The following is a 22,404-nucleotide window of genomic DNA, read 5'->3' on the forward strand; positions in this document are numbered from 1 at the left end:
TACACAGTCAGGAGAGCTCTGAAACAGAAGTGGAGCTCACACTCTTTTATGCGTTCCAAAGAAGACGGAGGAAGTGGCACCAAGGCTGTGGAACAGTTTAGCACCACAACTACGTTTGGTTGACTCTGTGTAATCCTTTAAAAAGCAGTTGAAAATTTCTCTGTTTAAACAAGCCATTTGTTGATTAAAGTGTTGTTTTTTTTTCACAATTGTAAATTTTTATTTTACATGTATTGTCTATACTGTGTATTTTGGAACTCAGTGTTCCATTTATTTTAACCTTTGTGTGCAGAGCTTTGTGACTGCCTGTCTACGGAAAGCGCTTAATAAATAAACTTTACACACTTACTGTGTGTGCCATGTGGACTGCACTCTGATCTGAGTTGATAACAATACGCTTCAACAACATCATAAGTGAGAAATTTGCATATACCTGCCAAAAGCATTTTTTGGAGACAGCACATGAAATTTCTGAAAATGTAGTCAATGTAGGAATTAAGCACCAGATACATCGCATGCAAAATTATTTCTGATTGTCATTTAAAAGAGAACGGGCTTACTGTCCAGTGGCTGTTTTTTGTGTTTTGTTTTTGTTTTTTATGTAAAACACAACATCTTTGATTGGAATGTTTCATGTCGGGGAGGAGTTAAATTTCAGGCTATAAAAATGTCTGCAGACTGTCACGCTGTCAAAGTCAAGAAGACTTTCAAGTGTCTCAGCTGAGCTGCACACCTTCACCAGGTAATGAGTTACTGGGGGTGGAGACAATAGTAGTTATCTTTCCTTTCATCATCAGCATTCACTTTTTTTTAATGTGTGAATTTATATTTTTTGTCTTCAGAATTTAGACGTGAAACTTTTTTCAAACTATATTATTCCTTCCTTTGTCCATCTCTCTGTTGTCAGAGAGATATATCAGAAACTCCTGCACTGCCCCTCAGTTTTATGATGCTTTGACACATGTTGCTGAATCTTCTCTCTCAGGTTGGAGACATGGACTCAGAAAAAGTAGAGGTGCTCACCCTGATTCGCCCTTTTGCCTTGGGGCTCCTGCATGATGAAGAGAAAGATAAACTGTACACAGGTAAGATCGAGGGCGTAGATTTGGTTTTGGCATTGGTGGGGACGGATGAGTTAACCACCGAACTCTGCCCTGTTTCTTTTTTTTTTTTTCATTTTGTCTTTGCTTCTTAATAACAAAAAGAGAAATATACTTGCCTACATATGCTATTCTACATGCTTTTAAACAATTTAAAATTACAATTCATAGTTTTATATGTGAATTATATAATGTTCAATCACTATTAAACAAATGACTGAATAAGTATTTCAGGCTTTAGTTTACTTCAGCCATATTCCATTTAAATCAGGTATCATACAAACATAAAAATAACTTCCAATACAGTCATGACAGTAAAAGAATATGACTTTAAGGACTTAACAACATTACTTCAGTTACACCAACATCTCTGATACATTAGCACTAAGGGAACACTGAATGACCTGGTGGTTTTTGTCCATAAAACTACTCATCTAAGATGACCACAAAGTAACAGATCTCTCAGCAAAATTATGCAACATTTTAGGCACTATTGCCCCGATCAAATCAGTGAGCTGGGATTTTTTATTCCAAACATGAACTACTGTTACAGCAACAGACATGGACTACTGGTGCCCCACACAACAACTCAATGTCCACTATGTGGAGGAGCCAAACACATGCCTGCTCCTCTCGCTAACTGAGATAAACTGCTGGCATATTGGTTTTACATCTATACTGTCCAGTCTCTCCTGGTGGACATACAGCAGCATCTTTTTAGTCTTCTGAGAGCACTGAAGCTTCTTTCAGCCTCAGTACCTGCGTTTTATCCTCAGATTAAAATTATTCTGTGCTTGATGTGCCTCACCTTTGGCCCTGGCTCCTCCCCTCTGACTGCACTAGGACATATTGCCACCTGATAAAATAACACATGAATTCGTGCCATATAAAAAGTGAGACATGTCAATTCAGATTCTTTGTCAAATATACACTAATGAAACAATTTACATCAGCAGCCTAACAACTGTCATGATAATAAATACTAGTTAATCTATAGCACCAAATCATCAGTCAGTCACCCGTGACCTCGCCTCTTCACCTCTGTCTGAGCTACAACATGGCAGAGCTGCTTCTGTCACCTGATAAATAACAGTGAGACATTCCACATACATGCAGTCACACATGTGCTTCAAATACAGTCATGAACCAACAAGTCATCATCCAATTCCACCTGTGATCTTGTGTCACCATTTCTCTCTGAGCTTTGTGTTGGTTCTTCTGTCACCTGACAAACAGGACATACATGACAATAAGAATAAAATGTGCAGCTGCTTCAGTGTTTCTGTCAAATTGTGCAGATCTTGACTCATCAGTAATGTTTGTAGGCTGAGTGCACTTTTTAAAACAATTTGTGCAAACTGCACTGCAAGGTGGAATATTTGTAAAATCAAGATTACCTCATGATATTTTGTCTCAAAAATTAACCCTATGAATATGTCAGTGCCATTAGGATGAAATTTTTGTGTCACCAACATTTTAACGTTAGACATATAATTTTAACAGCCTCTGTAAACTAATATCCTGGCTGCTCGAGGCTGCAGTTTTCTCTGACAGTTTCAATCAAAATTAGAAATGCTGAGAGGCGGATGCTGTCCAAGATAAAGACAATGTTGGATAACACCTCCCACCCACTCCATGACATGCTGGTCAGTCACAGGAGCTCGTTCAGTGAGAGACTGAGATTACCGAAAAGCACCACTGAACGACACAGGAAACCTTTCCTGCCTGTGGCCATCTCCCTGTACAACGCATCCACTTAACACACTGGTTACTGCTACAACTACACATGTTTCTTTTCCAGCTATTTATTAATGAGTGACTTATGTATATATATATATATGTATATATTGTACTATTCTTAGTTAGTGTATTGTCTGTCTTGTTAATGTTGGTTTATAATGGAGCACTGTAACAAAAAAATAATTTCCCCCAGGGATCAATAAAGTATTCTGATTCTGATTCTGATTGAGTCTGGATGTTCTGGATTTCACACTTCTGAACCTCTGCCCTGAGGACAGAAGTGTGAACAGTCCGTGTTGGAGGTGTGTGGGGTCTTTGAGGATGCAGGCAGCTCTCCTCTGGACTCTGCGATGGTAGATGCTCTGCAGAGAGGGCAGCGGAGTCCTGATGATCTTCTCTGCAGTTGTTATCACTCTCTGCAGGCGTTTGCGCTCCATAGCAGTAGTGCTGCCGTACCATGCAGTGATGCAGCTGGTCAGTGTGCTCTCCACAATGCAGCTGTAGAACCTGCTGAGGATCTTGGCCAACATACCAAATTTCCTCAGCCTCCTCAGCAAATACAGCCGCTGCTGAGCTTTCTTGACCAGCTGTGTGGTGTTCAGTGTCCAGGTGAGGTCCTCAGAGATGTAGACGCCCAGGTACCTAAAGCTGCTCAACCTCTCCACTTCAAGGCCCCGGGTAAACAGCGGCTGGTGAGGCCTTCTCTTCTTCCTCATGTCCACTATCATCTCCTTTGTTTTGTCAGTGTTGAGGGTGAGGTTGTTGTCCTCCCACCATGACACCAGACCGGCCGCCTCTCTCCTGTAAGCCGCTTCGTCCCCTCCAGTGATGCGACCGATCACTGCAGTGTCGTCTGCGAACTTCAAAATAATGTTATCTTTGTTGGAGGTGACACAGTCGTGGGTGTACAGGGTGTAGAGGATGGGACTGAGGACGCAACCTTGTGGAATGCCAGTGTTTGTGGTAATGCTGACTGAAGTCCTGTTGCCGATCCTGATGGACTGGGGCCTGGCAGTCAAAAAGTCCTGTAGCCAGTCACATAGGGTGGTGCAGGCCGAGTGTTGCCATCTTGTGAGTGAGTTTGTGTGGGATGACAGTATTGAAGGCGGAGCTGTAATCAACAAAAAGTACCCTGATGTATGAGTCTTTGTTTTCCAGGTGGGAGAGTGAATAGTGAAGGGCAGCAGCGATGGTGTCTGACGTGGACCTATTGGGCCAGTAGGCATACTGCAGGAGGTCCACAGTGTCTGTGATGTTGCTCTGGATGTAGGCCAGCACCACTCTCTCAAAGCACTTTGCGATGATTGGAGTGAGTGCAACTGGTCTATAGTCATTCAGGCAGGTGGCTGGGCTTTTCTTGGGGAGAGGGGTGATGGTTGTGGTCTTGAAGCATGTGGGGACTGTGTTCTGGCTGAGGGAGAGGTTGAAGATGGAGGTAAGAACCTCCGCCAGCTCATTGGCACATGCTTTAAGGGCCTGTCCCGGGATGTTGTCTGGTCCTGCTCCCTTACGGGGGTTTATCCTCAGGGCTTTGTGCACCTGGTCTATTGAGACCGCTGGTGGGGGTGGGAGTTGGGTGGTCTGGGGGTCCTGGCAGGTCCGGGTGATCTGGGGGGTCTGGAGGGTCTGGGAGGTCTGGAGGGTCTGGGAGGTCTCGAAGCGGGTGTAGAATGCATTGAGATCATCGAGAAGACCGCCTGCAGAGCTGATGGTGCTGGTGCTGGTGGTGGCCCTATACTCTGTGATGTGCTGCAGGCCTTGCCACATCTGCCTGGGGTCAGCAGAAGAATAGAAGCCATCCAGCTTCTCTCTGTACTGCCTCTTAGCCGCTGTGATGGCTTTCCTCAGTCCATACTTTGCAGCTTTGTACTCCGTCTCATTGCCTGATCTAAATGCGAAAGACCGAGTACGCAGCATGTGTCGTACCTGACTGTTGATCCATGGCTTCTGGTTGGGGAACTTTCTGACTTGTGTGGTGGGCACAATATTGTCAGCACAGGTGCTGATGTACCCAGTCACATATTCAGCGTAGTCCTGTATGTTGACAGAGCAGTTCTCCATGGTGGCTGTAATTTGAAACACATCCCAGTCTGTTTGGGCAAAGCAGTCCTGTAGGATGCTCTCAGTCTCTGGGGTCCACAGTTTAACAGGTTTGATGACAGGGTTCGATGGTTTCAGTTTCTGCCTGTAAGCCGGGTACATGAACAGAGAGATGTGGTCAGACTGTCCAAAGTGGGGGCGTGGTGCAGCCCTATATGCGCCGTGTATGTTGCTATAGACATGATCCAGGGTGTTCTTGTCACGGGTAGGAATGGCCACGTGTTGGTGGTATTTTGGGAGTACAGTCCGTAAGTTGCATTTATTAAAGTCACCAGCGACGATAAAAACAGCATCTAAATGAGTATTTTCTAATGCGCTGATGACGTCATGGACTTTGCTGAGCGCCGCCGTGGAGTCAGCTCGAGGCGGGATGTAAAAAATGGCCAAAAACACAACAGAGAACTCCCGTTGCAGATAGTAAGGGCGGCATTTCAGCATTAAGAACTCCACGTCTGGCGAACAGTACTTGTGGACAGTCTGTATGTCTCCACACCACGAGTTATTAATCAACGCACACACACCTCCCCCGATACCCTTACTGGAGGCTGCAGTCCGGTCTCCTCGGTATACCTCGGTCTGCAGCTGAATGGCGCATTCCAGGACTTTGTCTGAGAGCCAGGTCTTGGTAAAAATAAGAGCGCAGCATTCTCTAATTTCCCGCTGTGTTGTGATCCTGGCTCGTATCTCGTCGAGTTTGTTTTCCAGAGACCTCACATTGGCTAACAAGAGGCTGGGTAGCGGCGGTCGCATGGCTCGAGTTTTTAGCCTAGCATGGAGCCCCCCCCCCCCCCCCCCCCTCTTGCCTCGCTTACGTCGCTGTCTCCGAAGTGCTATCCTTCTAGAAGTCCGGTGGGAGGGTAAAGTCCAGAGGATTGTATGCGTTACCGATGTCAAGTAGTGCCTGTCTCGGGTATGTTAACAGTGCACCGCACTTATCTAGTGCAAACAGAGCAAAAAATAAACAATAACTAGGGCTCTAGAGTGCGACCAATTTGGTCGCAAATGCGACCAAATTTTTCAGTGGTGCGACTAAAAAAAAATATTTGGTTGCACCTGTGCGACCAACTGTTCGGGTAGCAAAAAAAAAAAAAATCTGCAACCTTCCCTGTGGTCAACAACAGACACACATTTTGCCCCTATCGTGGACTAAACCAATCAGAGATAGTAAGGGGCGGGACCTCTCTGATTGGCCGTGGTCCAGTTGAAAGCGCAGGTGGAAGTGGGAGGTGAGTAGCTTGAATAAAGCGATATCAATTCATTAAATCCTGAATCGACTTTTAAATATAACTGTGTTTTGCCAGAAACGCCAGATTCTCAGATTAAAGCTCACAAAACCATTTCAACAACAACCAAACAGCAGATGAGAGCAGGTACACGGATTCCACACAAAGACGTAAACACGGAGCGGACCCGACGCATCAGAATCAACTTTGTCTTTCTCGGCTTTCTCACCCGACGGCCCGTAGACGGACACGCTGTCGGAGCTCAGCGATTCTGATGCGTCCGGTCCGCGCTGTGATTACGTCTTTTTGCGCTGATTCTGAGCTGCAGGTTTTGTCTCTCTCCAACCAAAATTCACCGAGCTGAATTTTGCTGTTTTGCTTCCACGACTATTAAAATCACACTCCATGCACAGCTAGCTCTCTCTCTATCTCTCTCTGTACTTCAAGAACAGTTTCCCGTCTCCGATCTCTGTTTTCTGTGTTATTCATTCGCTTATTACCCACCAGTCTACCGTTGTTTACAGCGCTGTCGGCTGCTGTCTTTTTCTTTTCTTTTTCTTTTTTCACTTAAATGACCTCGGACAAGAAAGCCTATTTTTTCTGTTGTTCAATACTGAAGAAATTTAAACTTTATATGCAGAACATTGTAGAATATTTTTAAGGTTATCTGCTATAAAAAGCCAGACCAGGAAAATCTCCTTCATGTTTTTCTGTGTTTTATTCTCAGTTACTTTCACACAAAGGCATCTGCTGTGATGTTCACAATTCTGATGAAGTCAGTACTGATAAATGATCAGAATTATAATATTTCTGACTGCCTGAGGCTAAGTTGAATCGAATCGGGACTTTGAAAACCGGAATCGAATGGATTATAGAAATCAGAGATGATACCCAGCCCTAGTGAGCAGCCTAGGCACGACAGAAGTGGATGTAGCTGTAATAGGAAAAGAACTATTGCTAACTTTTCTATTAAGTTAAGGCCTGATCCTTCTGAAATTCATAGCCAGTGCTCTGACACTGTGTCATCAATCTTTGAATGCTGAAAAAGCACAGCGTATCCAGAAAAACACATTATATTATATAAATTATTATAAAATTTGTGTGCGCCTAACTTTTGTGCCGGTACGCCTAACTTTAAAAAGTTAGGCGTACCTGTACGCCCATGGCAAAAAGTTAGTCTAGAGCCCTGATAACAAACAACAAGTCGACATCTGAGCGCGGAGCAAGCAAACACGTCTGCCTCGAGGGGTGCCATGTTAATCTGGAACTCCTCTCGGTATTCCTACTGCATCTATTAATGTTGGAGAATTTCATGTAATATCAAAACTGTCTAATGTGGACCATATATGTCAATTTTTGGACTGCTGTACCCTTTGCCTATGTCCTATAACTGTTACTGGCAGTCCCAACCGGACCATTGTGCATGTACCTTACTGGGTACTGGGCAGGAAATTTAACAGTCTCTTTCCTCCACAATACCAAAACAAATCTGCCCTTGATATCAAAAATTTTGAGGAACTTGGGCATAAAGTGACATTTATGGTTTTGTTACAACAGCCAGCACTTACCTCTCACACCTTGATAAGATTCCTCCACGTCAGACATGTGCAATTATTCTCTTTTGGGGTGAAAACTGGTGGTGTGGTCAGGTTAGCTGCTTTAGGAAACAAAAGCTCAGGACAGAACAGTTATCAGGCATGTATTGAATATGCAAAGCCAGCATACATTTCAGTTCCTCTATGTGTAATGTTATATGATAATTGGATTTATCAGGGTTAATCTGAGTGGGTTACTTTTTTTTTTTTTGTGGCACAACATCCTAGCATATGCCCCTGCCAGTTGTCTTCTAATTTTTAGTGACTGACTACCTTCAAGGGAAAAAGAAACCCAGTCACGTTGGCCAGTGTTTGCTATTACATAACTCTATGACAAATCTGCCATTCCCTTCATTATACACAAATATTGTTTTGGCTTTTTTCTTTCTTTAAAATTTGCTTAGCTCTTTCTACAATGCCCTGCAATGCTGGATGGTAGACTGCTCCAAATTGATAAGTAATACCAAGAGCTAACCTAACCCCTGCCAGATGTTAATTATTAAAGTGTGATCCTTTGTCTGATCTGATGGTTCTTGGTATTCAGTCTCTTGGGATCAGTTCATTTATCAGCCATTTTAGGACTGTTTTTGCATCTTCTTTCCTGGAGAGTTTTGCTTCTACCCATTTGGTGAATCTGCCAACCATCACAAGAAGATATTGGTATCCTTTGGTGCTTTGGTCAGCTCCCATGTCTGTAAAATCGATTGTGATGTCCTTAAAAGGGGCACCCAGTATTGGAAACATTCCTTTTGAACACTGATACACATGATTTCAGTGGTGTTCATTACAGGCGTTGCATTCCCTCACACAGTTTTCCGCCATATCTCCCATGTGTGGGTGCCACCACAGGGCTTCCATGTTCTTCTGAGTTTGTTTTCTGCTCACATGTGAAGGACCATGTGCTTCTTTTAACAACAGTTGACAAAGTTTTTTTCTGGGGCAACTAACCTCCCATCATGTGCTCTCATGAATCCACTATTCCATGTTGCTCCTTTGTTCATCCACTCTGTCTCACCCACCCTGGTCCATTGACATGAACTGCTGAGCCTTTTCCTCTTTTCCTTCTGAGAGTTGTAGTGCTTTGGGGAGAGCCACAATCTCTTCCACCTGAGCTGAGGCTGGTTGTGTGCTTTTTCCTTGTACAAATGTTTCATGTGTCTCTTCATCATGGCTCTGACTCGCAACAGCAACTGAAGCCACGTTCCCTTATACAAGGTGTGATCTGGATGCTCCAGTGGCTCAGTTCGTAATCACTTGGATGAGTGACAAAACGTTTCTCCCACTGAAAACACTACGTCCAGATGAACAGAATCAACCTTTTGGGATCTACTTAACTGAATGACTGAGCATACGTCAAGTCAATCTCATGTCCTTAACTGCTTTCTCTGTGCAGTCATGTGGTTGATGTTCCATTGTTGTCATTCCTTCAGCCGTGTTGATTACGGCACCCAAAGGAATAAGCGCATCAGTGGTCATGTGGTCAGAACGCAGCGGGAGAGTGAGAGACTAAAGGAGCTGCTGCAGAGCATCGCAGCTGTAACGCAGTTTCATGTGGTTAGGTTGTGCGTTAATGAACCTGTACTGTAAGTGCAGCATGAACACAGATTCATTCTTGCTTGCCCTTCGACACTTTGTGGCAAGGAGTGTAGAAGTGGAAGGTATACTTAACTCAAAACCCCTTGTTTATGCAACATTGGACATTGGGGACCCTGATCCCATTACTCCTAACCTTCTGCTTATGGGGCGAAGAGACGCATCCTTACTGCAAGCAGTGTACAGCAAGAGTGACCTACTGGGACACCCCCACTGGAGACACAGCCAAGTACTTGCCTACCATTTCTGGGTTCAGTTTACTTGCAATTACCTACCTAACCTTCAGCTTGGTCAAAAAAGGTGCATCTGTACCCCAAATCTCACTGTAAATTGAGTGGTCAACCACCATTCAATTTACAGTGAGATTTGAAAAAGTTTCTCCTTAAACAGGTTGTTTGACCACATTTTTGAAAGAAAGATGTCTTTTCAACAACCTGTTTCAACAAGAATTTTTTTGTCATTAAGTAGGTCACAGCCTGTATCTTTGGGTCTTTAAAAGGCAGGAGGCTACAGAATTGGCAACTGTTTTCAGATCCGAGCTGAATAATAACCAATAACTGAGACGATGGCGAACAGTGAGTAGAAATTATATATTTATATAATTGAATTATCAATATATATAAATGACAGTACATTTGGAACAGATACAGTTTGTCTGAAATTACATAAAATGTGGAAATAAAATCCACATTTTACATTTTTGGTTAAAATTTTCATCAGTATAGAAGGAGGTCAGGAGAGAGGCCATCTGCAGCCATCTTTTAACATCTTGGTGGTTCTGTCATGATGCGGGGCTGCATTTTAGCCATTGATGTTGGCATTTTTGGAGTTATAAAAAAAACAAACGGCAGCCTGGCTGCCTCAGGAATTTAAACACGAGTCTTTAAAATGAATAGGCCTAGTACTACTATTATTAATAATAACTACAGTTATTGTTGTTAAAACACTATAAGCCACAAAATGCTCAGAATTACAACAAAAAGCATATAAAGAAAACTAAATATTATCAAAGCACAGCCACCCTTTGGAGGACTTCTTTCAGCCACTACGCAAAGCTGGTGACCACTGGTCAGATCAACCAGTAAATCAACAGCTTTACTTTGACACTGAGCTCTCTCTTCACCACAACAGACCAGTGCAACATCTGCATCCCTGCAGCCATGACTGTGATACATTTGCCAATTGAAACATATTCCCTTATCTCTTATCTCATCTTGTCTCTCATCTCACCACTTTCTTTGCTTCACCTGGAGGTAAACATGTGTTGTTATTTATTTTGCACAGGGTAAGAACACACTACCAATGCAGTGTGATGACAAAGAAGGCAGTCAGCATACAAAAAAGAGCTTCGAGTGTCCTTCAAGAAGCTTGAAGAGATATTCCTGAAGACTACTTGCAGACATTTATATTGGAGGCTGTGTTAAATCATTCAGTAAAAAGGACTAGATGTTACAGTCCCTGAAAATGCATTGCTTTAGATGGAGAAACTCTTGAGGGATGGCTGTTATGAGGAAAGACGGCCCAGATACATCAGCAGGTGTTTATCTGGAGGGCATCAGGTTTAATATGGCGTTATTTTTGTGCCACTATTCTGAGCGCACGTAAAAAAAAAATTGAGCGCACGTAAAAAAGGTTTGCAGGTGCAAGTGTTGTATTTTGAGGAGAAATTTATTTTGAGCGAAGAAAAGCTAGATTTGAGTGAACAAACTTCATTGCTGCGTGCAAAAAATGTATTTCAGTGTTTGCTATTATCCACACACACACACACAACAGCAGCCCCTGTCGCTCAGTTTTTGCATTGGCGCTCGCTCGCAATGTGTTGCTTGTGCTCTCAACATTTCTGCCCATGCGCGCTCAACTCTTTCTCTACACCGTTATATTTGTGCCACAAAACCAGCCAATCACAGACTTGGATGCAAAATCCCAGAGAGAAGTAAAGCAAGTGTGTAAGTTCATCTCTGAATGTTTGTAAAGCATTCCAGCGTTAAGCTTAACAACCGATATATGGAGCGACTGCCTCTTCTCTCCCCCTCCCTGCTGCTACTTCAATCGTGAAACTGATCAATGATCAGCTGATCGGCTTTTGTGTCTCAAGTCCGTCTCTCTTGTTTGTTTATCGCCCACTTCGCGAACAACAGCAGCACGTTTAAGCTTGATAAGCTGTTGTTAGAATTTATTTAATATTACTTTCTACACCAGGATCTTTTTCTACGCAGCTGACGGCTGGTAACTGTGCAGGGGCGGATCTAGCAAAGTTTAGCCAGGGGGGCCGATAGGGCATGAACAGGGAAAAGGGGGCACAGAGACATACTTTTCTTTCTTATTCTCATTTCAAATGTCTAGCTTTTAATAAATAATAATCCGAATCTTACACCCAAAGTTTTAATCTGATGTAAAATGTATAGAAGTCCATTACTGTATATAGTAACTGTTAAGTCTAATGTACCCTAGTAAGCTATAGTACTTTTTTCTTTGGGAAGATACCATCTGTGCAGTCTGCAGTTCTGTAGAAGAAAGATGTTGAATCTATTTAATTATTCGTGAAAAATAATTTATTTCTGTGCATTTTCTTTCACACTGCATCAAATTAAAGTTGATTACGTCGATTAAGCATCATGAGGTGGAGGGTGGGGGGTGGTTCCCTATTTTTTTTTTTTTGCTGGGAGTTTGCAACCCTATTAGTTAGGTTGCTTAATATTTCTGCTAAGTACTCTTTAAAATACCAGAATAGGGAGGATGGAGCAGGTTTAAGTTTATTAGATTGATCAGTGTTGCTGAACTATGAAATATTTTGGGTGCAGTGTATTTTTTGCATACAGGTATAACAGAATAGCTTTAGTGTTTTTTTTGTTTTTTTTACTTGAGTATGAACTTATACAAAAAGCAGCAAATGTTCATGTTTTCACAGTTTTCAAAAGCCTACAGTATGTGAAAGGGGCGGAAATGAATGACAAATTAAAAAGAGGGCATTGCTGGACACAGCAGAGGAATCTATGATCAAAACAGTAAGATAGGAAACCTGTGACTAAAATGCCATCACTCCCACTTCTGCAACCTAACTTCATGTAAAACTTCAAGCATGTCAGTTAACAAAGGCTTTTCATATAATGCGGATAATTTCTTTGTTTTTTGCACCTAAGATAATTAAATTTGTGCTTCTGTTGTGTTTTTTGTTGCAGAAATTAAAAAGGTGAATTTTCACTGCGTGACTAACAACACTGCTCATCGCACCATTGAAATTTCAAGAAATCAGCTGATTGTTAGGCGGGGCCAGCCCTTCCTGCTGACCCTGGAAATGGCTCAGCCATTCAGTGTTGGGGACACACTCCTGCTCACTGTGGAGACAGGTAGCCACTTGAACAATTTTTCTACCACACTGCTTGTCATCATGCCACATTGCTTCAAAAATATTACTGTAAAATAGTGCACTGATAAATAAATATATTACAATATAGTGTTTAAAAGTTCTTAATATGGTAGTGTCCACATAGGACATGACTGGTATTATATTTGAACTCAACAATTAACATAACACACGTGTAACTCTACAACATATCCTTTTTATATACTCCAGCTTATTGACAGTCTATTATGGTTAGGCTCTGGTTAACAGCCATTGCCTAATCATAGTCGTCAGTGACCTGGTGGAAGTAAAGAGGTCAATTGAGGGTAAAGAGATTTTGAAAACAGTGCAAGTAGAGTTTTTTGAAGAAAACAACAAAATAAAACTGATTGATCGCTGAAGTGTAACAAGTGCTCTTCCCCCCTTTATCCTTACGTCAGGTCCTGCTCCATCAGAAAGACATGGAACACGTTCTCAGTTTGGTAACCCGTCTCCCAGGTATACCACTGATTCCAAAGCAATATGGAGGTATGAGATTGACAGGAGTGCTGTCCTGGAGAAGGGCATTGTGGCCCTCTCCGTGACCCCACCAGTTGATGCTCCTGTGGGGAAATACTCCCTGTCTGCAATAAGAGATGGTAAAACAATGAGTCTGGGAACCTTGGTGGTGCTCTTCAACCCCTGGTGCTCTGGTGAGAAGCAGTGTTTTAGTCCTGATAAGTAAAACAAAAGAAAAAAGACAGACAATCTGTAACTAATAGAAGTTACTTTCTACACAAAGGAGTTTTTGTTTTTTTGTTTTTATATATGAACTTACCATAGAAGCTAATTGCTAAAGATGCTTGCATTATATTTGCATGTGTCTGCAGGTGACTGGGTGTATCTCCCTGATGAAAGAGAAAGACAGGAATATGTGATGAATGAAGGGGGAACCGTCTACTCAGGAACATCAAACTACATAGGTTCACGGCCCTGGATCTTTGGACAGGTCAGCACCAGAGTGCTGCCATGCTTAGTCTACCATATTTGGCCAATTTATTTGTTTTGAAGGTTACGCAACAATTGAATGTTAGTTACAAAAAGATTAGCTAGTCAATTATCTTTCAGTTTTATACTTTATATAGACCTGTAATAATTAGTATCGTGTGAAGTAAGAAAGCTGAAAATATATTTGAAAATAAGCTGAAGCATACAGTCCAGCATAATGAAAAACTAAGTACATCCCATGATTTAACAGCTTCTAGAACCTACTTTAACAACAATACACAAAGTTTTGCTTTCTGCATGGCTTTATGACTTTCTTAACCCACTGACCGTTGATATGAGGTTTTTGTGCTAATATGTTCTGTTTGGTTTTTCTCCAAATGTCATTCTGACCAAACATTTGCACTTTGGTCTCATCTGTCTTCTTCTTCCAGAAGTCTTGTGATTTGTTGAGCTGTACTGTGATGTTGTTTTTAGAGAAAACTCATACTTGTCTTTTCTAATTGTAGTGTAGAGAACATCAAGATGTAACACTAATTGAGGCCTGTAGAAAAGCTCTGGGATTTTTCCAGTTATCCTGAGTATTGGATGATTTGACCTTGGGGTGACTTGACATCTAACATCTTTCCTCTTTTATTGTGTCTATTGTGTTATTACAGCCATATGAAAATGATATTTTTACATGTGTATGTTTCAGTTTTGACAGCAACATAAAGTTACAAGAATATAACCAGACAATTATTTAGAGAAACCAGAATCATTAAAACCAGAAGGAATTAGAATATTTTTTTTTTTCACTTTTTAAAATAATTTTAGGGTCTTTATCTTCCTATATAAAGTGCTTTGAGGCAGCTTTTGTTATGATTTGACACTAGATTTTTTAAGACTTGATTCGAATTTGAATACGACATAAATGCACTAAAACAAACTGGTTTAAAGTATGATGAAGTTGTGATTTTTCTGCTGGTCATAGGTAACTTCTTTTAATAATAATAATACTGCATTTTATTTGTGGCGCCTTTCAGAAACCCAAGGTCACCTTACAAAGAACAAAATTAATAAAAGGAACAATAGTCATAAAATACATAAAATAAGTTCAAATTGCAAAACAGAGCTTGGCAACAGATAAAATCAGCACTAAAGTGAATACTAATCAGACTAACAATATTGATGTTTCCATGATGCAGTCACTGGAAGGCAATTGTTAATAATTTTCTCATTTAAAAGTTAAATGTTGGTCAAAAATAATAGTCATGCAGCAATACGCACCAGTAACATATTCTGTTTGAAATCATCATTACAATACTTTTATTTTTCTACAAGAGAATTAAGAACATTAAAGTTTACCGTTTAATTTGAAAAATATTTGAAACGCAGTGCCATGAAAAAAGTGGTCTTTGAGCTTCTGACTGGTCACGAATTCATGACAAAGATCCCTAAGCTTACAGCCAAATTAATAATAAATTATTTGGTACTGTAGCTCTAACTTGTGCTTCTTACCCAGTTCGAGGAGGAAATGGTGGCCATTTGTCTCAAAATATTGGATGCCAACCTCAAACACAGAAAAGACCCAGCTGGTGACACCTCTGCTCGTTGTAACCCCATCTATGTTAGCCGTGTGATCAGTGCAATGGTAGGACCTAAATTTACATACATTACAATCTACATTTAACACACTTCATTTAAAAACATACAAGTTAAGTTTTGAATACTATAATTTACTCTTGTGCAACCAATGGATGAGCAAGAACGCAGCATTTGTCTGATTTGCAGATCAACTCCAATGATGATGCAGGTGTACTAGTGGGATGCTGGGATGGAAACTATAGTGATGGATGCAGCCCCACCTGCTGGACTAGCAGCGTTAGCATCCTTCAGCGCTGGTTTCAAAACCGCTGCAATCCTGTTAAGTACGGACAGTGCTGGGTGTTCGCTGCCGTAATGTGTACAGGTACTGCGAATACTGTGTTGTTTATGTGTAGGACAGTGTCGCCATGAACTTTAATCAAGACCGAGACGTCATTTGACTTGATCATTTTGTTGTCTGTGATTTCAGTGATGCGATTCTTTGGTATTCCATGCCGTGTCGTCACCAACTTTGAATCTGGTCATGACTCAAACAGTAGCCTGACTATTGATAAATATTATGATAACAATGGACTCCGTAGCAAGGAGGCCTCCGAAAGTATCTGGTAAGACATTCAGACAGTCAGTCAGATGTGCAAGCAAAAAGAAAACATAGACAGAGCTATTAGATTATGCAATTTAAAAACGTCTGCGATATAAACTGGAAGGTTTATCTTTCTTGTGCAGGAACTTCCATGTGTGGGTGGAGGGATGGATGAAACGACCAGACCTCATGAAAGGTGGTATTTATGATGGCTGGCAGGTCTTGGATCCCACTCCACAGGAAGAAAGTGAAGGTAAAAACTATTTAGTTTTTGTTTAGAAATGAATTCAGTGAGACAGATGCACAAAATAATGATTCCAATGAGAAGTACAAACAATTATTTAAAACGTTTTTGTTACATTTGTAAAGTCAGACTTTGCTTTTGCTGCTCCAGGTGTATCCTGCTGTGGTCCAGCCCCAGTCAACGCTATCCTACGTGGTGACACAGACGTCAAGTATGATGTACCATTTGTCTACGCTGAGGTCAACGCTGACATTGTCAAATGGATGGTCTGTACCCATGCTTTACATATACACCTTGTAATAACAGAACTATATGGATAGTATACAGTCTGTCTGTACAATCTGTTTTTCTACATTTTATCGCATTTAATTTTAAGGTGACATCAAAATACTAAAAATTAACCCTTTCAGCTCTTTTTTGCTTCTTATATGTTATTGTTAATTTACAGGACATAAGACCATTAAGGAGCCCAACATTCACTCCATATTTCTCTGGCTACCAGTTCAAACTCATTCACCATCTCAAATGCAAACAGAGATCACACTTACATCATCTACAATTTAATGGTGATAGCTTCAGCCCAAAAGTTATTCTGAGTGACACACAGAAGTTTAGATTTACCAGTGACTTTAGCTTATTCAGTTGTGCAGTCTTGCACAAAGCATTGACTAATTTTCTGTTGTTATGTCTCATTTCTCAGATCAGTCCTGACGGTTCAAAGAAGAAAATGTACACTGACTCCATGTCAGTGGGTCAGAGCATCTCTACCAAGGCTGTTGGCTCCCAGGGAAGAGTTGACATCACTAACAGCTACAAGCACAGGGAAGGTAAAACAAATGTACAATGCTCATTTGCATTGCACACACTGGACATATTATTTTGATAACTGTTCATCCTAGAACAACTGCTAAATGCAGTTTCAATTCAAATGATCCCAGAGAACTTTTGAACTGAAAAACTGAGATCACAAGATGAGATCTGTTGTCTTAACAAAAAGTAAGATAGTATTAGTTAATTCCAGTATTAATTCATTCTATTTACGATCCATTAGTTTGGAACATCCAAGATGCAAGACGAAGCTAGTCCCTAATTAAATTTTACTACAAACAACTAATTGCCAGATCAAAACTAACTCAGTCACTATCAAAGAGCCATTAGTAATACCCTAAAAACTAACCAGACTACTACAGGCTTTGAGAGTTATGTTGATGAGTATTTCCCTACAGGGAGCACAGAAGAGAGAGAAATCTTCAAACGTGCAGTCAGCATCAACTCGAAGGAAGGTTATAGATGTGACATAGAAGAGGCACCCCAGAAACTTCAGATGAAAATTGAAGAGGTAAAACTCAAAATACACGGCTGGGAAAACTTTGTGTTATTACAGCATGATATAAAAAGCATCTGCTTTGGAGGACATACCTCTAGTAAGGTATAACACTATCTTAGGAAAATGTGTTTTTATTTGGTATGTGTATGTTTTTATAGACCCCTTCTTGGAATGAGCCTAGAAAAACCAATCAACTTCCTGGAATGGACCTATAAAAATCAAAGTCCTTACTGCCATGTTTACCTTTGTACCATATCCAGCATGGCTTCTATTTTTTGGTCTCTTAGCAAAAGTCTCCCCTTGTAGTTGTGTTTCTGCAAGATCCATTGGATCTCATTAAATGTGTCTTAACAGGGATCCTTAAATTTTTTAATGTTTTTTTTCAAGAAGTGGAAAATATCAAAGGGAACCAAACCTGGCCAATAGTGCAGGTGATGAGTTACGAATATGTTGATTTGGTCAAAAACCCCAAAAATGTTGGAAATGATTTTAGGCCAGCTTTGACAGTAGTTGGTGATTGCTCTTTGCCCATGTGAAACCAGTGTTTAAATCATACACAGTGTAACTGATTGGAACAGGACTTTGAAGAAATTATTTAAGAATAGCAGCGAGAAGCCTGGAGGCTTTCTGGACATGCCTGTAAGGATGATCTTGAACACCAATGAGCAAATAAAAGTCACTTGAGGCCTGTTTTAACTCTATGATGGACTGGCGACCTTTGCAGGATGTACCTTGCTTGTGATACCTGGGACACACTTCAGCCTCACCTGATACAGTTTTTTGTTTTTTATTTGCAACTTGTGGTGCTTAAAATCAAAATTCAATGTTTGAAATGTTCGGAACAACGATGTTGTTTTTTTGTTTGTCCGTTTTTTTTTTCTGAAACAAAACCTGAAAAAATTGACAACATTTTGATTTCAGGGACAGAAAGAAAGTCAAAAATGGTTTTGTCCTATTTTCTCTTTAAACACCAGGAGACCAAGGCGATAAATGGCCAGGACATTAAACTGAGGCTCAAGCTGAGCAGAAAGGATCAAATACAGAAGCCGTCGGTTCTCCATGTCAACGCTCAGGCCATGAGTTACAACGGCAAACCAGCGGGCAACATCCTGAAAATACAGCAATCTCTGCAACTGCCCTTTGGACACGGTCTGCAGTTATTATCTCATAATTTTATTCAGCATTGAAATTTATTTTTAAAAAGTAACAAATAATATAGATTTCTATGATTTGAAGCTGCTATTTCAAACTCCACCCCAAGACTCAGAAATTAAATAAATTAGAAAGAACAAGATGATATCTGGATCAGTTCTCACATTCCTGCCTCTCACCTTGTGTCCTACAGATGTGGCCATACCTTTACTGATCCCCTTCACAACTTACCGTAAATATATGGTGAACTGCAACAGTATAAAGGTTTCAGCAGTGGTCAGTGACTGTGATGAATGCTACCAGACTGAGACCAACATCACCTTAAAAGAACCTGTCATCTCCATGAAGGTCATTAAAATCCTAACTTTGTGGGTAATACCAAGAAGTGAAAGCACATCCAGTCTAATGTCATTACTTCATAACAAAGTATGTGTTCATGGTATACAGTAAACTGGCTCTGTCATTGGTTATTTGACAATCAAAAAAGCTTCACCTGAACTCAGTTGATGAACAGGTTCTATGAGATATTAGAAAATTCTGGGCTTTGTTCTATAATTTGCTGCACATTAATGCTGTATTATATCTGTGTTTCTTTTAGGTTTTGGAGCCAGTCTGTGTGAACCGTAAAACGACATTGGAGGTGGAATTTAAAAACCCGCTCAATGAGAGGCTGAGAAACTGCTCCCTGACAGTCACTGGATGTGGCCTTTTTAAATTGGGCTATGTAAAAAGGTCAGTACTGAGACTTAACATAGAATATAACTCAGTACAATTACAGGGTATAAGGAACAATGTGATTGCTAAAAGTGATGTTAATGAATAGTTGAATGTTTTTTCCATATTCAAAAAGATGCTTTTTTTGAAACACAGTTATCTGCATTCTTTCTGAGAGAGTTACAAAAAAGATTGATTCAAGATGTCATTGCATCATCTCAGCAGTTCAAAAAATATACTGGTTAAAAAAACCCTTGTCAAAAAGGAAATAAAGGGGGAAAAATTAAATACTTATTTTTTTATCCATAGCCTTTTATTTTGATTAAAATTTAGTTTTAAAGAACTGAAGTGGCCACAAAAGACTTTCAGATTTTGATTTATGCTGCATAAACAAATCTAAGTTTCCTCTTTTTGTCTTAGGTCATAGGTTCGCATCCAAACAGGGGCTTGAAGTGAAATAAAAAAATAAAAATATTTTATTAATATTATGTAAAAAAAAATGTTTTTCTATTGACAGTGAGAAGGAAGAGTTAGAGCCAAACGCCACGCTGAGGATGAAGATTACCATGACTCCCTACAGAGTTGGACTGAAGACCGTGGTTGCCAACTTCGACTGCAGCAGCTTCAGAGACATAAAGAGCTCCTGCATCATTGACGTTAAACCATGAAGCTCTGGCTTCATTTACAGCTCCCTCTGTGTTTCTGTTTTTTTAGTTTAAGCTGGGATAGATTAATCTAGAAAATCTTGTTATTACTATTATCCATAATAACTTTACTATAGTCAAAGGTTTGTTTTTACTTGCTGGGATATAATCAAGTAGGTGTTTATTTCAAAGATGTAAAGTGCCCTACATTTTCAGAGATATGCTTTACGACGAACAGTTACCATAATTATTAATAAGTAATGAGTAATGTAGTCATTTTCATAAAAGAAGAGGAAAAACACAAATTTTGTGATATTGGTTTGTAGCTTTTCTCTGTTTGTGCATTAATTATTATTGGGTTTAAATGATTGTGGGAAAATTATGAAGCTCTACATTTATCTCATCTCTTTAACAAATTTGAATATAACGGTGATGGGCTGAAACAACGTTTTAGGTTGTAGATTTCACTGCAGATTATACAACTAAAAGCCAAAGAGGGAAATTAGCCACATTAGCAGAATAATGGAAATAATTTGGTGGTGAGCAACAGTTTGATCCCAGTGCTTTTTATGGACAGTCCACTGATAATAACAAATTACTTTCCTTTGAATGCAAATGTCATATCTGTAGTTACCATTAAAAACAATGCAAATTTAAATTCAAAGACCTCTGTGTGGAATCAAATCCTTTAAACAATGTAATGGGATATATTAAAGGCAACAGCAAATAAAAACAGTGTTTTTATTTTAAAACTGTTTATCTTCTTTATCTTTACGCAAACTGGAATTGTGAGATGGAACTATTTATTTGTGAACGTGGCTTGGTGGCACAAATCACAACATAGCAGTGTCAGCTGAAGACTGGAGGAAAATTGAAATTTACATTTGTTTAAAGCACTAAAATATGCAGCATAAATCAGTCTTTTGTGGCCACTTTAGTTCTTTAAAACACAATTTTAATCAAACAAAAGGCTGCGGATACAAAAATAAGTATTTAATAGCTTATTTCTCTCATTATTTTTGACAATTTTTTATTCTTTCTCTGCGGCAATAAATCAGAGGGCAGACAAACAATGGCTTGAATGATGATGAAATGAAATCTGACTAGGATCAATCTTTTTTGGTAATTCTCAGAAAGAAAGCAAATAACTGTGTTTCACAAAAGACCTGTTCATCGAAAGTGCGCCTTATAATCCAGTGTGCCTTATGGTCTGAAAAACACGGTATATTGTAATTTACGTCTCAGTACTGACCTTTTTATATAGCCCAAATTAAAAAGGCCACATCCAGTGACTGTCAGGGAGCAGTTTCTCAGCCTCTCATTGAGCGGGTTTTTAACCCTTTAAAGCCAGTCGGAGCGGGCACGCTCCGTTTTGCGTAACTACTTTTAAATCCCGGTAGCACTGCAACCGCATGAGCTAGCGCAATAATTTTTTTTGCATATGAAACCGGAGAAGTTGTACTTACATCTTATGCCATCAGCTTGTCCTAGGTCACAGTTTCCTTCCACATATAGCTTTGCAAAAACTGCATAAAAAGCACTTGCAGCAACAAAAACATAATATTCCAGAAACACACTTTGCCGATCTGATCAGCTGTTCGTAACACTTCCTACGTTGGAATAGATGTCAGCGGGAACTTTCGCATGTCCGCCATTACCTGCCCGAGACCGGAAGTGACGTCATTTTCACGGAAATGTCGTTTTTTACCATCAGGGCCTCATGAGCCTATACTGGTGTTTTTAAAAGTTATGTTTGACTTTATGACTTTCTGTGTCGTTTCTGGGATGCTTAGGACTCATATTGCACTGCTGGAAATAGTTTATTTTGATGCATATGCTGCTTTTTTGCAAATTTGCATTATAATATTTATTTTTGTTTTTCCTGCAGTGCATAAAAATTGGTGTATTTCAAAAATAAAACTATGAAGACACAAAATAAATTTCCTGTGGTGGGAAACTATTTTGTGCAACTTTTTTGTATTTACAGTTTTGACGGATAAGCCTCTTAAATTTCTCTAACTAGAAATATATGTTAAAAAAACAAAAACGATTTTCAATTTGTTTCTGGTTTATTGCACTTTTTTGCAATTTATGTAATTACTATGCACTTAATGCAGACATATTATTAAAATTTAGGCTGTAATGGTTGTATTGATGTATATCAACTTGAAATGCTCCCAAAAATGGCACTACAGCATGTAAAAATATAATATAAGCTCTGGCGGACTTGGTTCTATGGTAGGTCTTAAAGGGTTAAATTCCACCTCCAATGTCATTTCACGGTTCACACGGACTGGCTCCAAAACCTACAAGAAACACAGATATAATACAGCATTAATGTGCGGCAATTTATAGAACAAAGCCCAGAATTTTCTAATATCTCATAGAACCTGTTCATCAACTGAGTTCAGGTGAAGCTTTTTTGATTGTCAAATAACCAATGACAGAGCCAGTTTACTGTATACCATGAACACA

At 40.0% G+C, this 22,404-nt stretch overlaps 1 protein-coding gene across 1 annotated transcript; it reads left to right on the top strand.

Moving 5' to 3' along the window:
• The first annotated feature begins 664 nt into the window (after window positions 1–664).
• Window positions 665–20,587, top strand: LOC146389361 (protein-glutamine gamma-glutamyltransferase 2-like). The gene is made up of 16 exons (XM_084922931.1): window positions 665–742; window positions 986–1,085; window positions 12,531–12,698; window positions 13,135–13,386; window positions 13,564–13,682; window positions 15,183–15,311; window positions 15,452–15,629; window positions 15,735–15,870; window positions 15,992–16,101; window positions 16,243–16,358; window positions 16,793–16,919; window positions 17,319–17,431; window positions 18,394–18,568; window positions 18,765–18,919; window positions 19,170–19,303; window positions 19,803–20,587. The coding sequence occupies exons 2-16, from the start codon at window positions 995–997 to the stop codon at window positions 19,951–19,953; spliced, it is 2,154 nt and encodes a 717-aa protein (XP_084779057.1). The 5' UTR covers window positions 665–742; window positions 986–994; the 3' UTR covers window positions 19,954–20,587.
• The last annotated feature ends 1,817 nt before the right edge of the window (window positions 20,588–22,404 follow it).

Source organism: Perissodus microlepis, chromosome 3 (assembly GCF_051167445.1).
Source record: "Perissodus microlepis isolate ML-2025 ecotype Zambia chromosome 3, ASM5116744v1, whole genome shotgun sequence".
Classification (NCBI taxonomy): domain Eukaryota; kingdom Metazoa; phylum Chordata; class Actinopteri; order Cichliformes; family Cichlidae; genus Perissodus; species Perissodus microlepis.